Below are 20,000 nucleotides of genomic sequence, written 5' to 3'. Positions count from 1 at the left end.
TCTGTCTGTTTATCTGTTTATCTATCTGTTTATCTGTTTGTTTATCTGTCTGTTTATCTGTCTGTTTATCTGTTTATCTGTCTGTCTATCTGTCTGTTTATCTGTTTATCTGTCTGTTTATCTGTCTGTCTATCTGTCTGTTTATCTGTTTATCTGTCTGTTTATCTGTTTGTTTATCTGTTTATCTGTCTGTCTATCTGTCTGTTTATCTGTCTGTTTATCTGTTTATCTGTCTGTCTATCTGTCTGTTTATCTGTTTATCTGTCTGTTTATCTGTCTGTTTATCTGTCTGTTTATCTGTTTATCTGTCTGTCTATCTGTCTGTTTATCTGTTTATCTGTCTGTCTATCTGTCTGTTTATCTATCTGTTTATCTGTTTGTTTATCTGTCTGTCTATCTGTCTGTTTATCTGTCTGTTTATCTGTTTATCTGTCTGTCTATCTGTCTGTTTATCTGTTTATCTGTCTGTTTATCTGTCTGTCTATCTGTCTGTTTATCTGTTTATCTGTCTGTTTATCTGTTTGTTTATCTGTTTATCTGTCTGTCTATCTGTCTGTTTATCTGTCTGTTTATCTGTTTATCTGTCTGTCTATCTGTCTGTTTATCTGTTTATCTGTCTGTCTATCTGTCTGTTTATCTGTCTGTTTATCTGTTTATCTGTCTGTCTATCTGTCTGTTTATCTGTTTATCTGTCTGTCTATCTGTCTGTTTATCTATCTGTTTATCTGTTTGTTTATCTGTCTGTCTATCTGTCTGTTTATCTGTCTGTTTATCTGTTTATCTGTCTGTCTATCTGTCTGTTTATCTGTTTATCTGTTTGTTTATCTGTCTGTTTATCTGTCTGTTTATCTGTTTATCTGTCTATCTGTCTGTTTATCTGTTTGTTTATCTGTCTGTTTATCTGTTTATCTGTCTGTCTATCTGTCTGTTTATCTGTTTATCTGTCTGTTTATCTGTCTGTCTATCTGTCTGTTTATCTGTCTGTTTATCTGTCTGTCTATCTGTCTGTCTATCTGTCTGTTTATCTGTCTGTTTATCTGTCTGTTTATCTGTTTGTTTATCTGTCTGTTTATCTGTTTGTTTATCTGTCTGTTTATCTGTTTGTTTATCTGTCTGTCTATCTGTCTGTTTATCTGTCTGTTTATCTGTTTGTTTATCTGTCTGTTTATCTGTTTGTTTATCTGTCTGTTTATCTGTCTGTTTATCTGTTTGTTTGTTTATCTGTCTGTCTATCTGTCTGTTTATCTGTCTGTTTATCTGTTTGTTTATCTGTCTGTTTATCTGTTTGTTTATCTGTCTGTTTATCTGTTTGTTTATCTGTCTGTCTATCTGTCTGTTTATCTGTCTGTTTATCTGTTTGTTTATCTGTCTGTTTATCTGTCTATCTGTCTGTCTATCTGTCTGTTTATCTGTCTGTTTATCTGTCTGTCTGTCTGTTTATCTGTTTGTTTATCTGTCTGTTTATCTGTTTGTTTATCTGTTTGTTTATCTGTCTATCTGTCTGTTTATCTGTCTGTCTATCTGTCTGTTTATCTGTTTATCTGTCTGTTTATCTGTCTGTTTATCTGTCTGTTTATCTATTTATCTGTCTGATTATCTGTCTGTTTATCTGTCTGTTTATCTGTTTGTTTATCTGTTTGTTTATCTGTCTGTCTATCTGTCTGTTTATCTGTTTATCTGTCTGTTTATCTATTTATCTGTCTGATTATCTGTCTGTTTATCTGTTTGTTTATCTGTCTGTTTATCTGTTTGTTTATCTGTCTGTTTATCTTTCTTTTTATCTGTTTGTTTATCCGTCTGTTTATCTGTCTGATTATCTGTCTGTTTATCTGTTTGTTTATCCGTCTGTTTATCTGTCTGATTATCTGTCTGTTTATCTTTCTTTTTATCTGTTTGTTTATCCGTCTGTTTATCTGTCTGATTATCTATTTATCTGTCTGATTATCTGTCTGTTTATCTGTCTGTTTATCTGTTTGTTTATCTGTCTGTTTATCTGTTTGTTTATCTGTCTGTTTATCTTTCTTTTTATCTGTTTGTTTATCCGTCTGTTTATCTGTCTGATTATCTGTCTGTTTATCTGTTTGTTTATCTTTCTGTCTATCTGTCTGTTTATCTGTCTGTTTATCTTTCTTTTTATCTGTTTGTTTATCCATCTGTTTATCTGTCTGATTATCTGTCTGTTTATCTGTTTGTTTATCTTTCTGTCTATCTGTTTGTTTATCCGTCTGTTTATCTGTCTGATTATCTATTTATCTGTCTGATTATCTGTCTGTTTATCTGTCTGTTTATCTGTTTGTTTATCTGTCTGTTTATCTGTTTGTTTATCTGTCTGTTTATCTTTCTTTTTATCTGTTTGTTTATCCGTCTGTTTATCTGTCTGATTATCTGTCTGTTTATCTGTTTATCTGTCTGTTTATCTGTCTGTTTATCTGTTTATCTGTCTGTTTATCTGTCTGTTTATCTGTTTGTTTATCTGTTTGTTTATCTGTCTGTTTATCTGTTTATCTGTCTGTTTATCTGTCTGTCTATCTGTCTGTTTATCTGTTTATCTGTTTTTTATCTGTCTGTTTATCTGTTTATCTGTTTTTTATCTGTCTGTCTATCTGTCTGTTTATCTGTCTGTTTATCTGTCTGTTTATCCGTTTATCTGTCTGTTTATCTATCTATCTGTCTGTTTATCTGTCTGTTTATCTGTCTGTTTATCTGTCTGTCTATCTGTCTGTTTATCTGTTTATCTGTCTGTTTATCTGTTTATCTGTTTATCTGTCTGTTTATCTGTTTATCTGTCTGTCCGTTTATCTGTCTGTTTATCTGTTTATCTGTTTATCTGTCTGTTTATCTGTTTATCTGTCTGTTTATCTGTCTGTTTATCTGTTTATCTGTCTGTTTATCTGTTTGTCTGTACAATAATAATAATAATAATAATAATAATAATAATAGTAATAATAGTAATAATAGTAAATCTGTTGAACTGCTGTGTAGAAAAATAAGTGCAGTCTTTGATGCCACAGATGGAGTGTGAGGTCAGTGAGTCAGAGTTTAATGTCTGCTCTGTAACAGTAGCAGTGATGTAATTAATCTTATTCATTTAAAATGATTTTAATCTTTAAAATGAGAAACTTTAACACCTGCAGTCTAACACGTCTGATCATTAGACATCAGTCTTTTACTGGTTTTTCTCCCCTCTGCTGGATCGCGCTGTTTTACGACACCAACACTGACAGGTTTATTAAAGTGGTGAATCTGACTGCAGTATCCGAGTCACACCTGTGCTCAGGTAAGACCTGTTACATCTGTTTCTTTTGTGTTAATTCACACGTGGACGTCTTCAGTCTGTGTCTTGTTGAATAACAGTGTTGCGTGACGGAGTGCGGCGATGGACTGGGTGTACTCCGTCCTCGCGCTCCGCATTCCCGCGACTGACTCCGTGTTAGTAACTGGCAGAGATTAGCAGGACGTGATTAAGTGGCACTAAATTAATTCCATAAAGTCGACTTTTATTACTAAAGGTGAAAAAGTAGAATTCATTTTTGAACTTGAGAGTAAAATTGCAAACAAAATGGCGGTGCTTTTCCCATTTTCTGTCTCGCCATGAGCATGTGTGTGACTGCGGCTTTACTCTGAGATGTTTAACCCCGACATCGTGGGATTAACAGTCTCTGGAAAACTTACACACACACACACACACACACACACACACACACACACAAACAGCCTGGGCTTCATCAGGAGTTTTATTTACGTGTGTGAGATGTGCTCTAGTTTCCCATCATTGCCATTTTCCCTCAGTCTCAATCTTAAACTCTCTGTCTGTTTATCTCTGTTAAATACAGACAGACCGTGTGTGTGTGTGTGTGTGTGTGTGTGTGTGTGTGTGTGTGTGTGTGTGTGAAGTGTCTCTGCTGTAACGTGTACGATTTTCTAAAGCTACTTCATGTCGCAGAGTTCACAGGGTTAGCACTACTGGCTAATGCTAATGCTAACTTCCTTTCCTTAAATTCCCAAACACACAGCTGCTCAATGCCGCATTTCCTCTGTGCTGGAAATCCACAAATCCTACCGGCACACACACACACACACACACACACACACACACACACACCCTGGCTGTCGCGCCCTGTGTTTAGAGGAGCGAGTCAGTATTTTAGCGAGCTGGGCTTTGATTGTGGTGCACACCTGTATTTTCAGGTAGAGACTTCCTCCCTGACTCCGCCCCTTTCCTTTGATTCTTAAAGAGCTGTGGCGCCTCCATTACTGAGTGTGCACACACACACACACACACACACACACACACACACACACACACTCTCTCTCACACACACACACACACACACACACACACACACACACACCTCACACAGACCAGACACAACTTCATATGACACGTTGACTGTGTGTGTGTGTGTGTGTGTGTGTGTGAGGTGTGTGTGTGTGTGTGTGTGTGTGTGTGTGAGGTGTGTGTGTGGTTATTTGGATAAGATAAATTCCATACTTTTATTTAAGTTTAAAAAGTAAAATGTATTTAAAAGCTGTTTATACTCTGTGCGTTTCTGTATTTATTATTTAGTTCTTGTCAACAGTAACATCAACATCAACAACATTCAGGATATAAACAACAGTAACAACAACAACAACAGTAACAACAACAGTAACAACAACAACAGTAACAACAACAACAACAGTAACAACTCAATTTGATTTGTATGGTGCTTTTAACAACCAACATTGTCACAAAGCAGCTTTACAGAAATAAATACATTCAGGATATAACAACAACAACAGTAACAACAACAACAACAACAGTAACAACAACAACAGTAACAACAACAACAACAGTAACATCAACAACAACAACAGTAACAACAACAACAACAGTAACATCAACAGTAACAACAACAACAACAGTAACATCAACAACAGTAACAGTAACATCAACAACAATAAGAGTAACAATTACTTTTATAATAAATAATAGAATTATTACCACATCAGTGTAATAATATTAATATAAATACCAGGAGTCACTTCATATATACAGAGAGAATATAGATTTATTTCTGCATAATTATCCTCTGTGATCATTAGCTTTCAATTCACCTTCACGATCACGCAGTTCTGCCTCTACTCCCTCTGTCCCGCTCGGTTCTGCCTCTACTCCCTCTGTCTCGCTCGGTTCTGCCTCTACTCCCTCTGTCCCGCTCGGTTCTGCCTCTACTCCCTCTGTCTCGCTCGGTTCTGCCTCTACTCCCTCTGTCTCGCTCGGTTCTGCCTCTACTCCCTCTGTCTCGCTCGGTTCTGCCTCTACTCCCTCTGTCCCGCTCGGTTCTGCCTCTACTCCCTCTGTCCCGCTCGGTTCTGCCTCTACTCCCTCTGTCCCGCTCGGTTCTGCCTCTACTCCCTCTGTCCCGCTCGGTTCTGCCTCTACTCCCTCTGTCTCGCTCGGTTCTGCCTCTACTCCCTCTGTCTCGCTCGGTTCTGCCTCTACTCCCTCTGTCCCGCTCGGTTCTGCCTCTACTCCCTCTGTCCCGCTCGGTTCTGCCTCTACTCCCTCTGTCCCGCTCGGTTCTGCCTCTACTCCCTCTGTCCCGCTCTGTTCTGCCTCTACTCCCTCTGTCCTGCACAGTTCTGCCTCTACTCCCTCTGTCCTGCACAGTTCTGCCTCTACTCCCTCTGTCCCGCTCGGTTCTGCCTCTACTCCCTCTGTCCCGCTCGGTTCTGCCTCTACTCCCTCTGTCCCGCTCTGTTCTGCCTCTACTCCCTCTGTCCTGCACAGTTCTGCCTCTACTCCCTCTGTCCTGCACAGTTCTGCCTCTACTCCCTCTGTCCCGCTCGGTTCTGCCTCTACTCCCTCTGTCCCGCTCGGTTCTGCCTCTACTCCCTCTGTCCCGCTCTGTTCTGCCTCTACTCCCTCTGTCCTGCACAGTTCTGCCTCTACTCCCTCTGTCCTGCACAGTTCTGCCTCTACTCCCTCTGTCCCGCTCGGTTCTGCCTCTACTCCCTCTGTCCCGCACAGTTCTGCCTCTACTCCCTCTGTCTCGCTCGGTTCTGCCTCTACTCCCTCTGTCTCGCTCGGTTCTGCCGCTACTCCCTCTGTCTCGCTCGGTTCTGCCTCTACTCCCTCTGTCTCGCTCGGTTCTGCCTCTACTCCCTCTGTCTCGCTCGGTCTCGCTCGGTTCTGCCTCTACTCCCTCTGTCTCGCTCGGTCTCGCTCGGTTCTGCCTCTACTCCCTCTGTCTCGCTCGGTTCTGCCTCTACTCCCTCTGTCTCGCTCGGTTCTGCCTCTACTCCCTCTGTCCCGCTCGGTTCTGCCTCTACTCCCTCTGTCTCGCTCGGTTCTGCCTCTACTCCCTCTGTTTCGCTCGGTTCTGCCTCTACTCCCTCTGTCCCGCTCGGTTCTGCCTCTATTCCTTCTGTTTCGCTCGGTTCTGCCTCTATTCTGTCTGTTCCGCTCAGTTCTGCCTCTATTCTGTCTGTTCCGCTCGGTTCTGCCTCTATTCTGTTCTGTGGTGAAACAGAACACAACTCAATACTTATGTTTTATTGACGTGATTATGAACAGCACTGAGTTTATGTTATTAGATTGGATTATTAGATTATTAGATTATTACACAGTAATCAAACTGAAGTGAATTTGATCAACAGGTAATTAAATATACATCAGTGTCATCAGTGTAGATAAAGGAAACAGATACAACACAGGTGAGGCAAAAAAAAAAAGTTTATATACACCTAGCCTTAAGATATTCAAACTCAGGTTTTTTTAACTTCACACAGTTTATTAGCGTACATTTCTTTCTCATGTTTATTAGAAAAACTTTCTTCACATCAGAGGATTTAAAATTTTAAAGCAATCGATTAGAGACAAATTTAATTCAGCTTTAATTTAATATATCAGAACTCTAGTGGGTCAAAAGTTACATACTTATTCTTTACTCTTTAAAAAGTCTGGAAGATTCCAGAAATTGATGTAATGATTTTAAGAAGCTTCTGATTGGCAAATTGTAATAATTAGGGGTTAACTGGGAGCTGACTGTAAAAGGGCCTACCTTTAGAGGCAGTACCTCTTTGCCTTCTTGCCCTTGATACCATGGGGAAATCCAAGCTACTCAGAGAGATCTCAGAAACAAATGATGGCTCTTCACAAGTCCTGTTCCTCTTTAGGAGCAATTTCCAAACAACCGAAGATACCACAAACATCTGTACAAACATCTGTATTAAATATAAAAATCTCGGGAGCACACAGACACTGCATCATTCAGGAAAGAGGCTTAAATTAATTCCCAGTGAAGAACAAATTTTGGTCCAAAAGTTTCAACTGAAGACAACAACAAAGGAACATAGGTGTTGGAGGCATCAGGCACACCTTTAACAGAGTCCTACATCACTACGGTCTGAAAGACTGTCATGCAAAGAAGAAGCCGCTACTCCAAGAGCATCATCAAAAAGCCAGACTGAAGTGTGCAGGTGATCAGCAGCCTGTTGGAGGAGAGCTCTCTGATCAGATGAAATGAAAATTGAGCAGTTTGGCCTTAACGGTCAGAGCTCTGCATGGAGGAAAAAAAGGTTAAGCTTTTAATCTGAAGAACATCATGCCAGCTGTGAAGCATGGTGGTGGCAGCATCATGTTGTGGGGAGGTTTTGCTGGAAAAGGCATCAGGCAGAAATTTAAACCTCGGTCACACCTGGGTCTTCCAGCAGAACAATGATCCTAAGGGTTAGGGTTACACCTGACTGGAGTGATCATCACAACGCCCTGAGCTGAATCCCAGAGCAAATGTGCGAGTGTCTGAGCGAGGAGGCCCTCAAACCCGACTGAGTTACAGCAGTTCTGTCAGGAGGCAGGAGCTCAGAGTCCAGCAGAGGATTGTGAGAAGCTTGAGGAAGCCTACAGCAAGAGTTTCACTCAAGTTCAAGCAGTTAAAAGGCAACGACACCAAATACTTACAAAGTGTATTTAAACTTCTGATCCACTGAAAACATGATCTAGTAAATAAAAGCTGAAATAAATCTGAAATGATCTCTTATGGAAATAAAGAAGACTTACCCTCATTGATATAACACAAGAAATGTACAGAAACAGGAAATGTGTGGAGTTTGAATGTCTTTAGTCTATGTGTGTGTGTGTGTGTGTGTGTGTGTGTGTGTGTGTGTGTGTGTGAATGTTTGGCCTCAGCAGTAAGGGACAGAAGACAGATCCTTGTGGTTGTCCATAATTTACTAGTTTTAAGTGAAACGTTTCCTCATTTACACTTAAAACTCAAAGTTTTCAGCTTAGTTTCAGAACAAATTTCATCCAATTGGCAAATATATGGATTTGTCTGAATCTTGTTTGTGTTGTTAAGCTGGAACGGACCCCAGAGTACACACCAACAACAAGGAGGAACATGGAAACCTCAAGGAAGTAAGAAACATCACATTTACAAGAGCCCGCTATAACACACTGCCCAGAGCAGCACACAGCGCCACTGTGTGGAGAACCGAGGAACTGCCCGAGCCGTGAAGCCACAGAGAGCTGGACTGAGGAGAGGGTGAGATAAACCTGAAACAGAGGCAGAGAGAGAGTGAGACACTGGCACTGCCTCAGAGCTGATTTATTTTCCTCTAACAGCACGTCCCCAAGTGTTTTATTCCTCTCACACCACAGCCATTTTCCAATGATTACAATTTTTATTTATTAAAGAACAACACATCATACTTTTTATCCTTTTATAGTTACATTTAATGTCTGTGAAACAAATGAGTTCCTGTTGTCGCTTACGTTATAGCAGCTATAAACACTCGTTCCCTCACCAGCGTCTCTTTATTCTCTCTCTTCAAGTTAATAAGACTTGATTACAGCTTGTTCCGCATGTTACTGAGAAACCATGAAGAAGCGTAAACTCCTCTGTCCTGAAGACGTCAGAAAACTGAAAGTTACAGCTTTACCTCTGACTGTTACAAAGCGCTGACACTGGAGACTCCTTCCATCAGGGTTACATAAACACATTTCTCCTTACAGAAAACTTCACCATATTAACGATTGCACACTTTTTCCTTATTAATCTGTTTATTTTGTTGAATGAGCTGTTACTATAGAAACGATAACGTATTAGAATGAGTGCAATAATATAATATAATATAATATAATATAATATAATATAATATAATATAATATAAACCTGTGATTTGCAGCTGCACTATTGTCAGAGCTGCTGTTATAGAAAATTAATCAACACCTTCTGAGTTGAGAATTCACCAGTGCTGTGAAATAATAAAAATAAATTATAAATTAAATATAAGTTATATAATCAGTTCATATTAACTGAAGATAATAAAAAATAAACAGATAAAACTAGTATGGCTCAAAACACTTTTATTATGAAATGTGTACACTTTTATTATGAAACGTCATTTCCGCTGCGTGTTGCTGAAACACACTGGATACATATGTAAACGTGTGTGTGTGTGTGTTTTATCACTGATGTGTGTGTGTGTGTGTGTTACGGTGTAAGATGCCGGTGTCTCGGCTGCTCGGTACCGGGCTGAGCTCCGGATTCAGCGCGCGGGTTTATAGTAACATTAATAACTTTATTATTAACAAGAATTTACAAAATAAGAAGCCGAGCCGGAGTGTGTCGGGGCTCAGAGACACCACACACACTCACACTGCACACACTCACACCACACACACTCACACTGCACACACTACACACACTCACACTGTACACACTCACACTGCACACACTCACAGCGGAAGTGTGTGTGTCGCGGAGAGAGAGGTGCGGGTCCGATTCGCCCCCAGTCCCACCGGTAACACACACACACACACACACACACACACAGGACGATTTGAATATCATTAGAATAATTCATTAATTAAGCTGTGTTGTTTATCAGTTATTAAATCTGATTTTACTGATTAAATATGCAGCTGCTTTTTATCCTCAAGGTCAAAGGTCAAAGATCTGATGAAATCTGATCTACTGAAATACTCAGATCAGGAACACTACAGTCTGATTATTAATGAATTATTCATCATTTACATGCAGCAGTGTTAAACACATTTAGCATGAATATGCTTATATTTATCAGTGTGTGTGTCTGTGTGTGTGTGTGTGTGTCCGCATGTGTGTGCGCGCATGTGTGTGTGTGTGTGTGTGTCCGCGTGTGTGTGTGTGTGTGTGTTAGGGTTTCTACACCTGGGCGGTTTGCGTACGGCGCTCTATAACTTCCTGTTTGCGAAGCAGCATGGCGGGACGTTTATCCTGCGGCTGGAGGACACGGATCGATCACGCATCGTACACGGAGCAGCACAGGACATCGAACACACGCTCGAGTGGGCGGGTACGACATCACCATGACGATACGTTAATATTACTGACATCACCATAGCAACGAAAGAATATTAAAATGATCACACCATCACCTACATGATGATAATCAATAACACTGATCAGTAATCAGTCTTGTGGTGTGTGTGTGTGTGTGTGTGTGTGTGTGTGTGTGTGTGTGTGTGTAGGTATTCCCCCTGATGAGAGTGTATCTAGAGGAGGTGTGTATGGTCCGTATGTCCAGTCTGAGCGTTTGAGTTTGTATTCTGCTGCTGCGACGTCTCTGATAGAATCAGGCCACGCCTACTACTGCTTCTGCACCAATCACAGATTAGAGCTGCTCAAGAAGGAAGCACTGCGCAGAGGACAGACACCACGGTAGTGCACGCACTCACACACACACACCTGTTATCATACCGGAAATAAACACACACACACACCTGTTATCATACCGGAAATAAACACACACACACACACCTGTTATCATAGCTGGATTAAACACACACCTCTTTTCCTACCTAAAAAGTGTGTGTGTGTGTGTGTTTATTTCCGGTATGATAACAGGTGTGTGTGTGTTTATTTCAGGTATGGTAACAGGTGTGTGTGTGATAATTTCAGGTATGATAACAGGTGCAGGCACCTACATGCTGATCAGGTGCAGGAGAACCTGGCTGAGGGTAAACCCCACGCTGTTCGTTTTCGTCTCCATCCGGAGGCGGAGCCGTTTGAGGACCTGGTGTTTGGTTGGACGGGGCACGCGGTGGGGGAGGTCGAGGGCGACCCTGTGATCCTGAAGAACGACGGATTCCCCACCTATCACCTGGCCAACGTGGTCGATGACGCACACATGCACGTGAGCCATGTTCTGCGTGGTGCTGAGTGGCTCACCTCCACCTGTAAACACCTGCAGCTCTACCGTGCCCTGCACATGACTCCGCCCACCTATGCTCACCTGCCGCTACTACTGAACCCAGACGGAACCAAACTGTCCAAACGGCAGGGCGACATTTACATCTCACACTTCAGACAGCAGGGAGCGCTGCCCGAGGCACTGCTCGACCTCATCACTAACTGCGGCTCCGGGTTCAACAGTGAGTGTGTGGCAGGCAGCGAGGGAGTGAGGCAGTGAGGGAGTGAGGGAGTGAGGCAGGCAGTGAAACATTCAGTGAGGGGAGTGAGGCAGGCAGTGAGTGAGGGGGTGAGTGAGTGAGTGAGAATGAGGCAGGCAGTGAGTGAGTGAGTGAGTGAGGGGGTGAGTGAGTGAGGGAGTGAGTGAGGGGGTGAGCGAGTGAAGCAGGCAGTGAGTGAGCGAGTGAAGCAGGCAGTGAGTGAGTGAGTGAGTGAAGCAGGCAGGCAGTGAGTGAGTCAGTGAGGGGGTGAGTGAGTGAGGCAGGCAGTGAGTGAGGGGGTGAGTGAGTGAGGGAGTGAGTGAGGGGGTGAGTGAGTGAGGCAGGCAGTGAGTGAGTGAGTGAGTGAAGCAGGCAGGCAGTGAGTGAGTCAGTGAGGGGGTGAGTGAGTGAGTGAGTGAGTGAGAATGAGGCAGGCAGTGAGTGAGTGAGGCAGGCAGTGAGTGAGTGAGAATGAGGCAGTGAGGGAGTGAGTCAGGCAGGCAGTGAGTGAGTGAGTGAGAGTGAGGCAGGCAGTGAGTGAGTGAGTGAGAGTGAGGCATGCAGTGAGTGAGCCAGGCAGTGAGTGAGTGAGTGAGGCAGTGAGTGAGGGGGTGAGTGAGTGAGGCAGGCAGTGAGTGAGTGAGTGAGGCAGTGAGTGAGTGAGGCAGTGAGTGAGTGAAGCAGGCAGGCAGTGAGTGAGTCAGTGAGTGAGTGAGAGTGAGGCATGCAGTGAGTGAGTGAGGCAGTGAGTGAGGGGGTGAGCAAGTGAGGCAGGCAGTGAGGGAGCAAGTGAAGCAGGCAGTGAGTGAGTCAGTGAGTGAGTGAAGTAGGCAGGCAGTGAGTGAGTCAGTGAGTGAGGCAGTGAGTGAAGTAGGCAGTCAGTGAGTGAGTGAGTCAGTGAGAGAGTGAGAGTGAGGCATGCAGTGAGTGAGTGAGTGAGTGAGGCAGGCAGTGAGTGAGTGAGGCAGTGAGTGAGTGAGGCAGTGAGTGAGTGAGTGAGGCAGGCAGTGAGGGGGTGAGTGAGGCAGGCAGTGAGTGAGTGAGTGAGGCAGGCAGTGAGGGGGTGAGTGAGGCAGGCAGTGAGTGAGTGAGGCAGTGAGTGAGTGAGTGAGGCAGGCAGTGAGGGGGTGAGTGAGGCAGGCAGTGAGTGAGTGAAGCAGGCAGTGAGTGAGTGAGTGAGAGAGTGAGTGAGGCAGGCAGTGAGTGAGAGAGTGAGTGAGGCAGGCAGTGAGTGAAGCAGGCAGGCAGTGAGTGAGGCAGTGAGTGAGGCAGGCAGTGAGAGAGTGAGTGAGGCAGGCAGTGAGTGAGTGAGTGAGGCAGTGAGTGAGAGAGTGAGTGAGGCAGTGAGTGAGAGAGTGAGTGAGGCAGTGAGTGAGGCAGGCAGTGAGAGAGTGAGTGAGGCAGGCAGTGAGAGAGTGAGTGAGGCAGGCAGTGAGTGAGAGAGTGAGTGAGGCAGTGAGTGAGGCAGTGAGTGAGAGAGTGAGTGAGGCAGTGAGTGAGAGAGTGAGTGAGGCAGGCAGTGAGGCAGTGAGTGAGAGAGTGAGTGAGGCAGGCAGTGAGGCAGTGAGTGAGGCAGTGAGTGAGGCAGTGAGTGAGAGAGTGAGTGAGGCAGTGAGGTAATCAGTCACTGCATTCAGTAATTCTGAAGTGAGACATTGAGATATTCGATAATATTTAATGATTGTGTGTCTGTCTGTGTGTATGTTTGTTTGTGCGTGTGTGTCTGTGTGTGTGTGTGTGTGTGTGTGTGTGTGTGTGTGTGTTTCAGGTAATCGTATTGGCCGAAATCTGAATGAGCTGATCAGTGAATTTAACGTCTCAAAAATCGTGACGCACTCGGCTGTGCTCGATCTCAGCAAACTCCCAGAATTCAACAGGTCAGGAAAAACTACAGCACACACACACACACACACACATACATTTACTTCATTTTTAATTGTGTTTGAGGTGTTATGATGAAATAAGGGGGGTGTGTGTGTGTGTGTGTGTGTGTGTGTGTGAGAGATTAGGGTTCACCTGCAGCAGCGTATTGAGGATGAGCTTCAGAGTCGCCTCCTGGTGGACGAAGTGAGGAATCTCCTCACACTCACTTACAGAGATCAGATACAGGAACAGGAAGTTCTGGATCACAATTACATCCTCAGAGTTCTGCACATGAGGAAGGTAGACACACACACACACACACACACACACACACACACACACACACACACACTGTAAACATACACTCGAGACTGCTGGATAACTGTGTGTATTTGTGTGCATGTCTGTTTTCAGCGTCATATCTCGTCAGTGAAAGACCTGCTCTCTCCCATGTACTCGTACCTGTGGCTCCGCCCCTCCGTATCCCGGCAACAACTGGAGGAGATGAGCTCTGAATCACATGACATCATCACTCACGTCATGCTGTGAGACTCCGCCTACTTACTAATCATCTGTGTGTATGTGTGCACGTGTGTTAGAGACTATAATGATGAATACACTGCTCTGTGTGTGTGTGTGTGTGTCTGTGTGTGTGTACGTGCGTGTGTGTGTCTGTGTGTGTGTGTGTGTGTGTGTGTGTTTAGGGTAATTAAAGGATGTAATGGTGAATACACTCCCGAGTTCCTCACAGCTGAACTGAAGCTCATCGCCAAAAAACTAAAGAAAACCAAATACAGTTCAGTTATGAAGTTACTGAGACTTGCTCTGACTGGACAACAGGTAACACACACACACTCTCACACACACTCACACACACACTGACACACACACTCACACACACATATATGAAGGCCTTAGTGTAGTTATTCAGTGGCTTATATGGCATGCGAGTAAATGAGTGAGTGACACATGTTGAAAAGATGTTGGACTACTGATCTGAAGGTCTTGAGTTCAAATCCCAACACCATCAAGCTGCTACTGCTGAGCTCCTGAGCAAGGCCCTTAACCCTCAACTGCTCAGGTGTATAAATAAGATAAATGTAAGTCACTCTGGATGAGGGGCGTCTGCAAAATGCCGTAAATGTAAATCAGAGAGTGATTCAGTGAGAAAGCAGTTCACTGAGTAAGTGATACGCTGATTGAGTGATTTATAGATGAGTGTATAGATGAGTGATTTATAGATGAGTGTATAGATGAGTGTATAGATGAGTGTATAGATGAGTGTATAGATGAGTGTATAGATGAATGTATAGATGAGTGATTTATAGATGAGTGTATAGATGAGTGTATAGATGAGTGATTTATAGATGAGTGTATAGATGAGTGATTTATAGATGAGTGTATAGATGAGTGATTTATAGATGAGTGATTTATAGATGAGTGTATAGATGAGTGATTTATAGATGAGTGATTTATAGATGAGTGTATAGATGAGTGTATAGATGAGTGTATAGATGAGTGATTTATAGATGAGTGTATAGATGAGTGATTTATAGATGAGTGATTTATAGATGAGTGTATAGATGAGTGTATAGATGAGTGTATAGATGAGTGATTTATAGATGAGTGTATAGATGAGTGTATAGATGAGTGATTTATAGATGAGTGTGTAGATGAGTGTATAGATGAGTGATTTATAGATGAGTGATTTATAGATGAGTGATTTATAGATGAGTGTATAGATGAGTGTATAGATGAGTGTATAGATGAGTGTATAGATGAGTGATTTATAGATGAGTGTATAGATGAGTGTATAGATGAGTGATTTATAGATGAGTGTATAGATGAGTGTATAGATGAGTGTATAGATGAGTGATTTATAGATGAGTGTATAGATGAGTGTATAGATGAGTGATTTATAGATGAGTGTATAGATGAGTGTATAGATGAGTGTATAGATGAGTGATTTATAGATGAGTGTATAGATGAGTGATTTATAGATGAGTGATTTATAGATGAGTGTATAGATGAGTGTATAGATGAGTGTATAGATGAGTGATTTATAGATGAGTGTATAGATGAGTGTATAGATGAGTGTATAGATGAGTGATTTATAGATGAGTGATTTATAGATGAGTGATTTATAGATGAGTGTATAGATGAGTGTATAGATGAGTGTGTAGATGAGTGTGTAGATGAGTGTATAGATGAGTGTATAGATGAGTGTAGATGAGTGTATAGATGAGTGTATAGATGAGTGTATAGATGAGTGTATAGATGAGTGATTTATAGATGAGTGTATAGATGAGTGTATAGATGAGTGATTTATAGATGAGTGTATAGATGAGTGTGTAGATGAGTGTGTAGATGAGTGTAGATGAGTGTATAGATGAGTGATTTATAGATGAGTGATTTATAGATGAGTGATTTATAGATGAGTGTATAGATGAGTGTATAGATGAGTGTGTAGATGAGTGTAGATGAGTGTAGATGAGTGTATAGATGAGTGATTTATAGATGAGTGATTTATAGATGAGTGATTTATAGATGAGTGTATAGATGAGTGTATAGATGAGTGTGTAGATGAGTGTATAGATGAGTGTATAGATGAGTGTAGATGAGTGTATAGATGAGTGTATAGATGAGTGATTTATAGATGAGTGTATAGATGAGTGTATAGATGAGTGATTTATAGATGAGTGTATAGATGAGTGTATAGATGAGTGATTTATAGATGAGTGTATAGATGAGTGTATAGATGAGTGATTTATAGATGAGTGATTTATAGATGAGTGATTTATAGATGAGTGTATAGATGAGTGTATAGATGAGTGTATAGATGAGTGATTTATAGATGAGTGTATAGATGAGTGTATAGATGAGTGTATAGATGAGTGTATAGATGAGTGATTTATAGATGAGTGTATAGATGAGTGATTTATAGATGAGTGATTTATAGATGAGTGTATAGATGAGTGTATAGATGAGTGTATAGATGAGTGATTTATAGATGAGTGTATAGATGAGTGATTTATAGATGAGTGATTTATAGATGAGTGATTTATAGATGAGTGATTTATAGATGAGTGTATAGATGAGTGATTTATAGATGAGTGTATAGATGAGTGATTTATAGATGAGTGTATAGATGAGTGTATAGATGAGTGATTTATAGATGAGTGTATAGATGAGTGTATAGATGAGTGTATAGATGAGTGATTTATAGATGAGTGTATAGATGAGTGTATAGATGAGTGATTTATAGATGAGTGTATAGATGAGTGTATAGATGAGTGTATAGATGAGTGTATAGATGAGTGTATGATTTGGTAGTGGGAGAATGATTTAGTGCGTGAGGCAGCTGTCAGTGAGGGAGGGCATCAGTGAACTCTTACATCCTCACCTTAGGCCTCAATCTGTTAGTAAACTTGTATTTTATAAAAATAGACAGACTTTCTCAGAGACTAAAGTGAAAGTTATTTTGATTCACATGCTAATGTTGTTGTTCCTCTTTCAGCTGCTCCCGTTAGGGGTGGTTACCGCAGGTCATTGGTCCGCATATCTGATTTGGCACGGTGTTTACGCCGGATGTCCTTCCTGACGCAACCCTCCCCGGTTTTATCCGGGCTTCAGACCGGCACTGTTATGTGCTGGGGTCGGTTCCCTGGCGGTGAGAGCGCCGTGGCCTAACCACTAGTCCTGCAGGGACCGTTCACGTCTATGCCAATAATATATATATATATATATATATTTTGTTAATTAAAGTAACTGAAAGACCAAAGTCTGGAGCCAAATTAAGGAAAAGGTAAATTAGAAGTGAATTGAGGTGAAAGTGAGGTAAAAAAAATGGTTTGAGATGAAAACAGAAAACAAAAAAAGATCTACGCTTTACCCAGATGATCGTGGACGCTGAGCACGTCACACAGAGAAACTTATTTTTATTAAAAATGAAATTAATTCCCTGACGCCCTCGCTGATGGAAAAGCAGAAGGGTGTGTATAGGGAGTCACGCAGCACACTAGGGCGTATACGGCACTCTGCAGCTTGAGACCTACCAGATCGGTCACTTATCAGCTCTAATAAAGTGCCGCAGCATTAACTGAAGACGCTGCGGCAAACGGAACCGACTTACACACCGACCGAGTCCGTCCTCATTCTTAACTGAACTCGTTTATGGGTTTATGTTGTCTTGCTTCCTTTATTATTTCATATTTAATATTTCTACAGTTAATGCTATTAATGTGAAACCACTGGCTTTCACAAGTTTCATTAAATTTGTGTAACTGAAAATACACAAGTTATTTAGACTTGACAGTGTATTCTGTATATAAAAGTGCAGTAACTCATCGCAGTTTATATGATTTATATGATTTGAAGTCGATCAAGTCGAGGTTTACATTAGTTATTCTCCTTATGAGTAGACTTGCACACACTCAGGAGCACGAGTAAACATTTTTTCTGACTTTACAGGATTTTTGCGAAGACCGTATTTCTTGTGTAAACTCTGGTATAAATGATTTATGAATAAATCCGTTTGTATCCTGCTTGATAAACAAAGCCCTTTCTCACCACATGATCCACACGTCACACTCACACGCTCTTTCATCACTCCTGCATCATTCACTTTTACTTCCAAGTGAAAGTCCTTCCTCAGTCCTGTAGAGCTCTGGCTTACACACCTGAGAAACTTACTCTCTCCTTCTCTCTCTCTCTCTCTCTCTCTCTCTCCTTCTCTCTCTCTCTCTCTCTGTGTCTCTCTCACTCTCTCTCTCTCTGTCTCTCTCTGTGTCTCTCTCTCTCTCTCTCTGTGTCTCTCTCACTCTCTCTCTCTCTCTCTCTCCCTGTCTCTCTCTCTCTCTCTCTCTCCCTGTCTCTCTCTCTCTCTCTGTGTCTCTCTCACTCTCTCTCTCTCTCTCTCTCCCTGTCTCTCTCTCTCTCTCTCCTTCTCTCTCTCTCTCTCTCTGTGTCTCTCTCACTCTCTCTCTCTCTCTCTCTCTCTGTCTCTCTCTCTCTCTCTCTCTCACTCTTTCTCTCTCTCTGTCTCTCTCTCTCTCTCTCTCTCTGTCTCTCTCTCTCTCTCACTCTTTCTCTCTCTCTGTCTCTCTCTCTCTCTCTCTGTCTCTCTCACTCTTTCTCTCTCTCTGTGTCTCTCTCTCTCTCTCTCTCTCTCTCTGTGTCTCTCTCTCTCTCTCTCTCTCTCTCTCTGTGTCTCTCTCACTGTCTCTCTCTCTCTCTCTGTCTCTCTCTCTCTCTCTCTCTCTCTCTCTCTCTCTCTGTGTCTCTCTCTCTCTCTGTCTCTCTCTCTCTCTCTCTCTCTCTCTACAGCAGGGCCCCAGTGTGGGTGAGATCATGGTCTCTCTCGGTGAGGATGAGGTTTGTTGTCGCCTACAGAGGATTTTAGAAGAGTAACTCTAGAACCCTGCCTGTTTTGGAGAGCTGTAGAACCCTGCCTGTTTTGGAGAGCTCTAGAACCCTGCCTGTTTTGGAGGGCTCTAGAACCCTGGCAGACTCGGTGATTTTGGGAAACTCTTTGAGGACTGTTCTGATTGAGCTGCATTTTTCTTTGTCTTGTACAAAATAAAAATGTGTTTGATGTGTAAACAATGTCAGGCTTTTGTGTGTGTGTGTGTGTGTTGTGTCTGCCTTGCTGAGTTGTAGTTTAGGGGGCGTGGCCTGCGCGGAGCGGTTAGTGCGTCTCATGCGCTTGGTCACATGCTGAGCTCGGCGCGCGCGCAAACACACACACACACACACACACACACGATTGTATATAAGTGAACTTTTTAATAGCGGTTTATTTTTAATAATAAATCCTCTCAGCACACACACACACACACACACACACGCACCCCGGAGCGGACATGGCGGAGGAAGAGCAGTGTGTTGACTTTCTGCTCGCTTGTCTGAGTGAGTGTTTATTTATTTTAAATCTCTTTACATCAGCCTGTTGCACGTGTTCGGCGCGCGAGCTGTTTATGTGCAGTATTAAATATATATATAATTATAATTATCATAAAGTAAACAATCATAAAGCTGCGGAGTAAAAAACCGGAAAGGTGAGAGTGATGAAGCACTTAGACTGAACTAACAGGACTAAACACACACACACACACACACACACACACACTGAGCTGAGTTTACAGGAATTATAACCATCTATGAACAAATCAATATTAAATAAATATAACATTAGAATACTGAAGGTTAAAAACAGGAAGCAACCTGCCTGTGGTCACGTGTTCTTAGACAGCTGTCAATTCCTCTTATGAGACACGCGCGCACACACACACACACACGCGCTCACACACACACACACACACACACAGATATCAGATTTAATTTAATCACGTGCTACACTGATACTATGTAAACAGATAAAATGAGTGCGTGTGAGTGTGTGTGTTTCACACAGTGCAGGTCTGTTAGTGTGAGATGATGGAGAGTATGAAGTAGATGTGTGTGAGTGTGTGTGTGTGTGTGTGTGTGTGATGTAAAAATGTGGTGTGGTTTTGTAATGTTCTAGATAAAGCAACAGATCCCGAGAACCCGTCAGAGAGATGGGACTGCATGCAGGAGTTCTACCAACATGTTAACACACACCCCAACGGGTGAGACACACACACACACACACACTAACACACACCCCAACGGGTGAGACACACACACTCACACACACTCACACACACACACTAACTCACACCCCAACGGGTGAGACACA

At 42.3% G+C, this 20,000-nt stretch overlaps 2 protein-coding genes across 4 annotated transcripts in view; both read left to right on the top strand.

Moving 5' to 3' along the window:
• The first annotated feature begins 9,396 nt into the window (after positions 1-9,396).
• ears2 (glutamyl-tRNA synthetase 2, mitochondrial) lies at positions 9,397-18,886 on the top strand. Of its 3 annotated transcripts, XR_008301025.1 has the most exons (10): positions 9,397-9,789; positions 10,168-10,323; positions 10,499-10,688; positions 10,929-11,401; positions 13,188-13,296; positions 13,429-13,582; positions 13,697-13,827; positions 13,987-14,122; positions 16,800-16,952; positions 18,611-18,886. XR_008301025.1 is itself a non-coding variant. In XM_053229775.1 (9 exons), exons 1-9 carry the CDS (start codon positions 9,492-9,494, stop codon positions 18,689-18,691), a joined length of 1,728 nt encoding a protein of 575 aa, XP_053085750.1. In that variant the 5' UTR covers positions 9,398-9,491; the 3' UTR covers positions 18,692-18,886. The 3 variants fall into 3 exon arrangements, 2 of the variants coding, with proteins under 2 accessions (XP_053085750.1, XP_053085749.1); XM_053229775.1 differs by lacking the exon at positions 16,800-16,952 and having other exon boundaries at positions 9,398-9,789; XM_053229774.1 differs by lacking the exon at positions 16,800-16,952 and having other exon boundaries at positions 9,398-9,789; positions 18,608-18,886.
• A 104-nt stretch (positions 18,887-18,990) lies between these two features.
• LOC113524849 (ADP-ribosylation factor-binding protein GGA3) overlaps positions 18,991-20,000 on the top strand; it is a 9,925-nt gene continuing 8,915 nt past the window's right edge. Inside the window, exons 1-2 of the mRNA XM_034300226.2 lie at positions 18,991-19,189; positions 19,806-19,890. Of these exons, the coding sequence (XP_034156117.2) occupies positions 19,144-19,189; positions 19,806-19,890 (131 nt within the window). The 5' untranslated portion in view covers positions 18,991-19,143. The remainder of the gene's footprint in view (positions 19,190-19,805; positions 19,891-20,000) is intronic.

The sequence above is a fragment of the Pangasianodon hypophthalmus genome, chromosome 26 (assembly GCF_027358585.1).
Source record: "Pangasianodon hypophthalmus isolate fPanHyp1 chromosome 26, fPanHyp1.pri, whole genome shotgun sequence".
Lineage (NCBI taxonomy): Eukaryota > Metazoa > Chordata > Actinopteri > Siluriformes > Pangasiidae > Pangasianodon > Pangasianodon hypophthalmus.
This window is presented reverse-complemented; position numbering and strand designations above follow the sequence as displayed.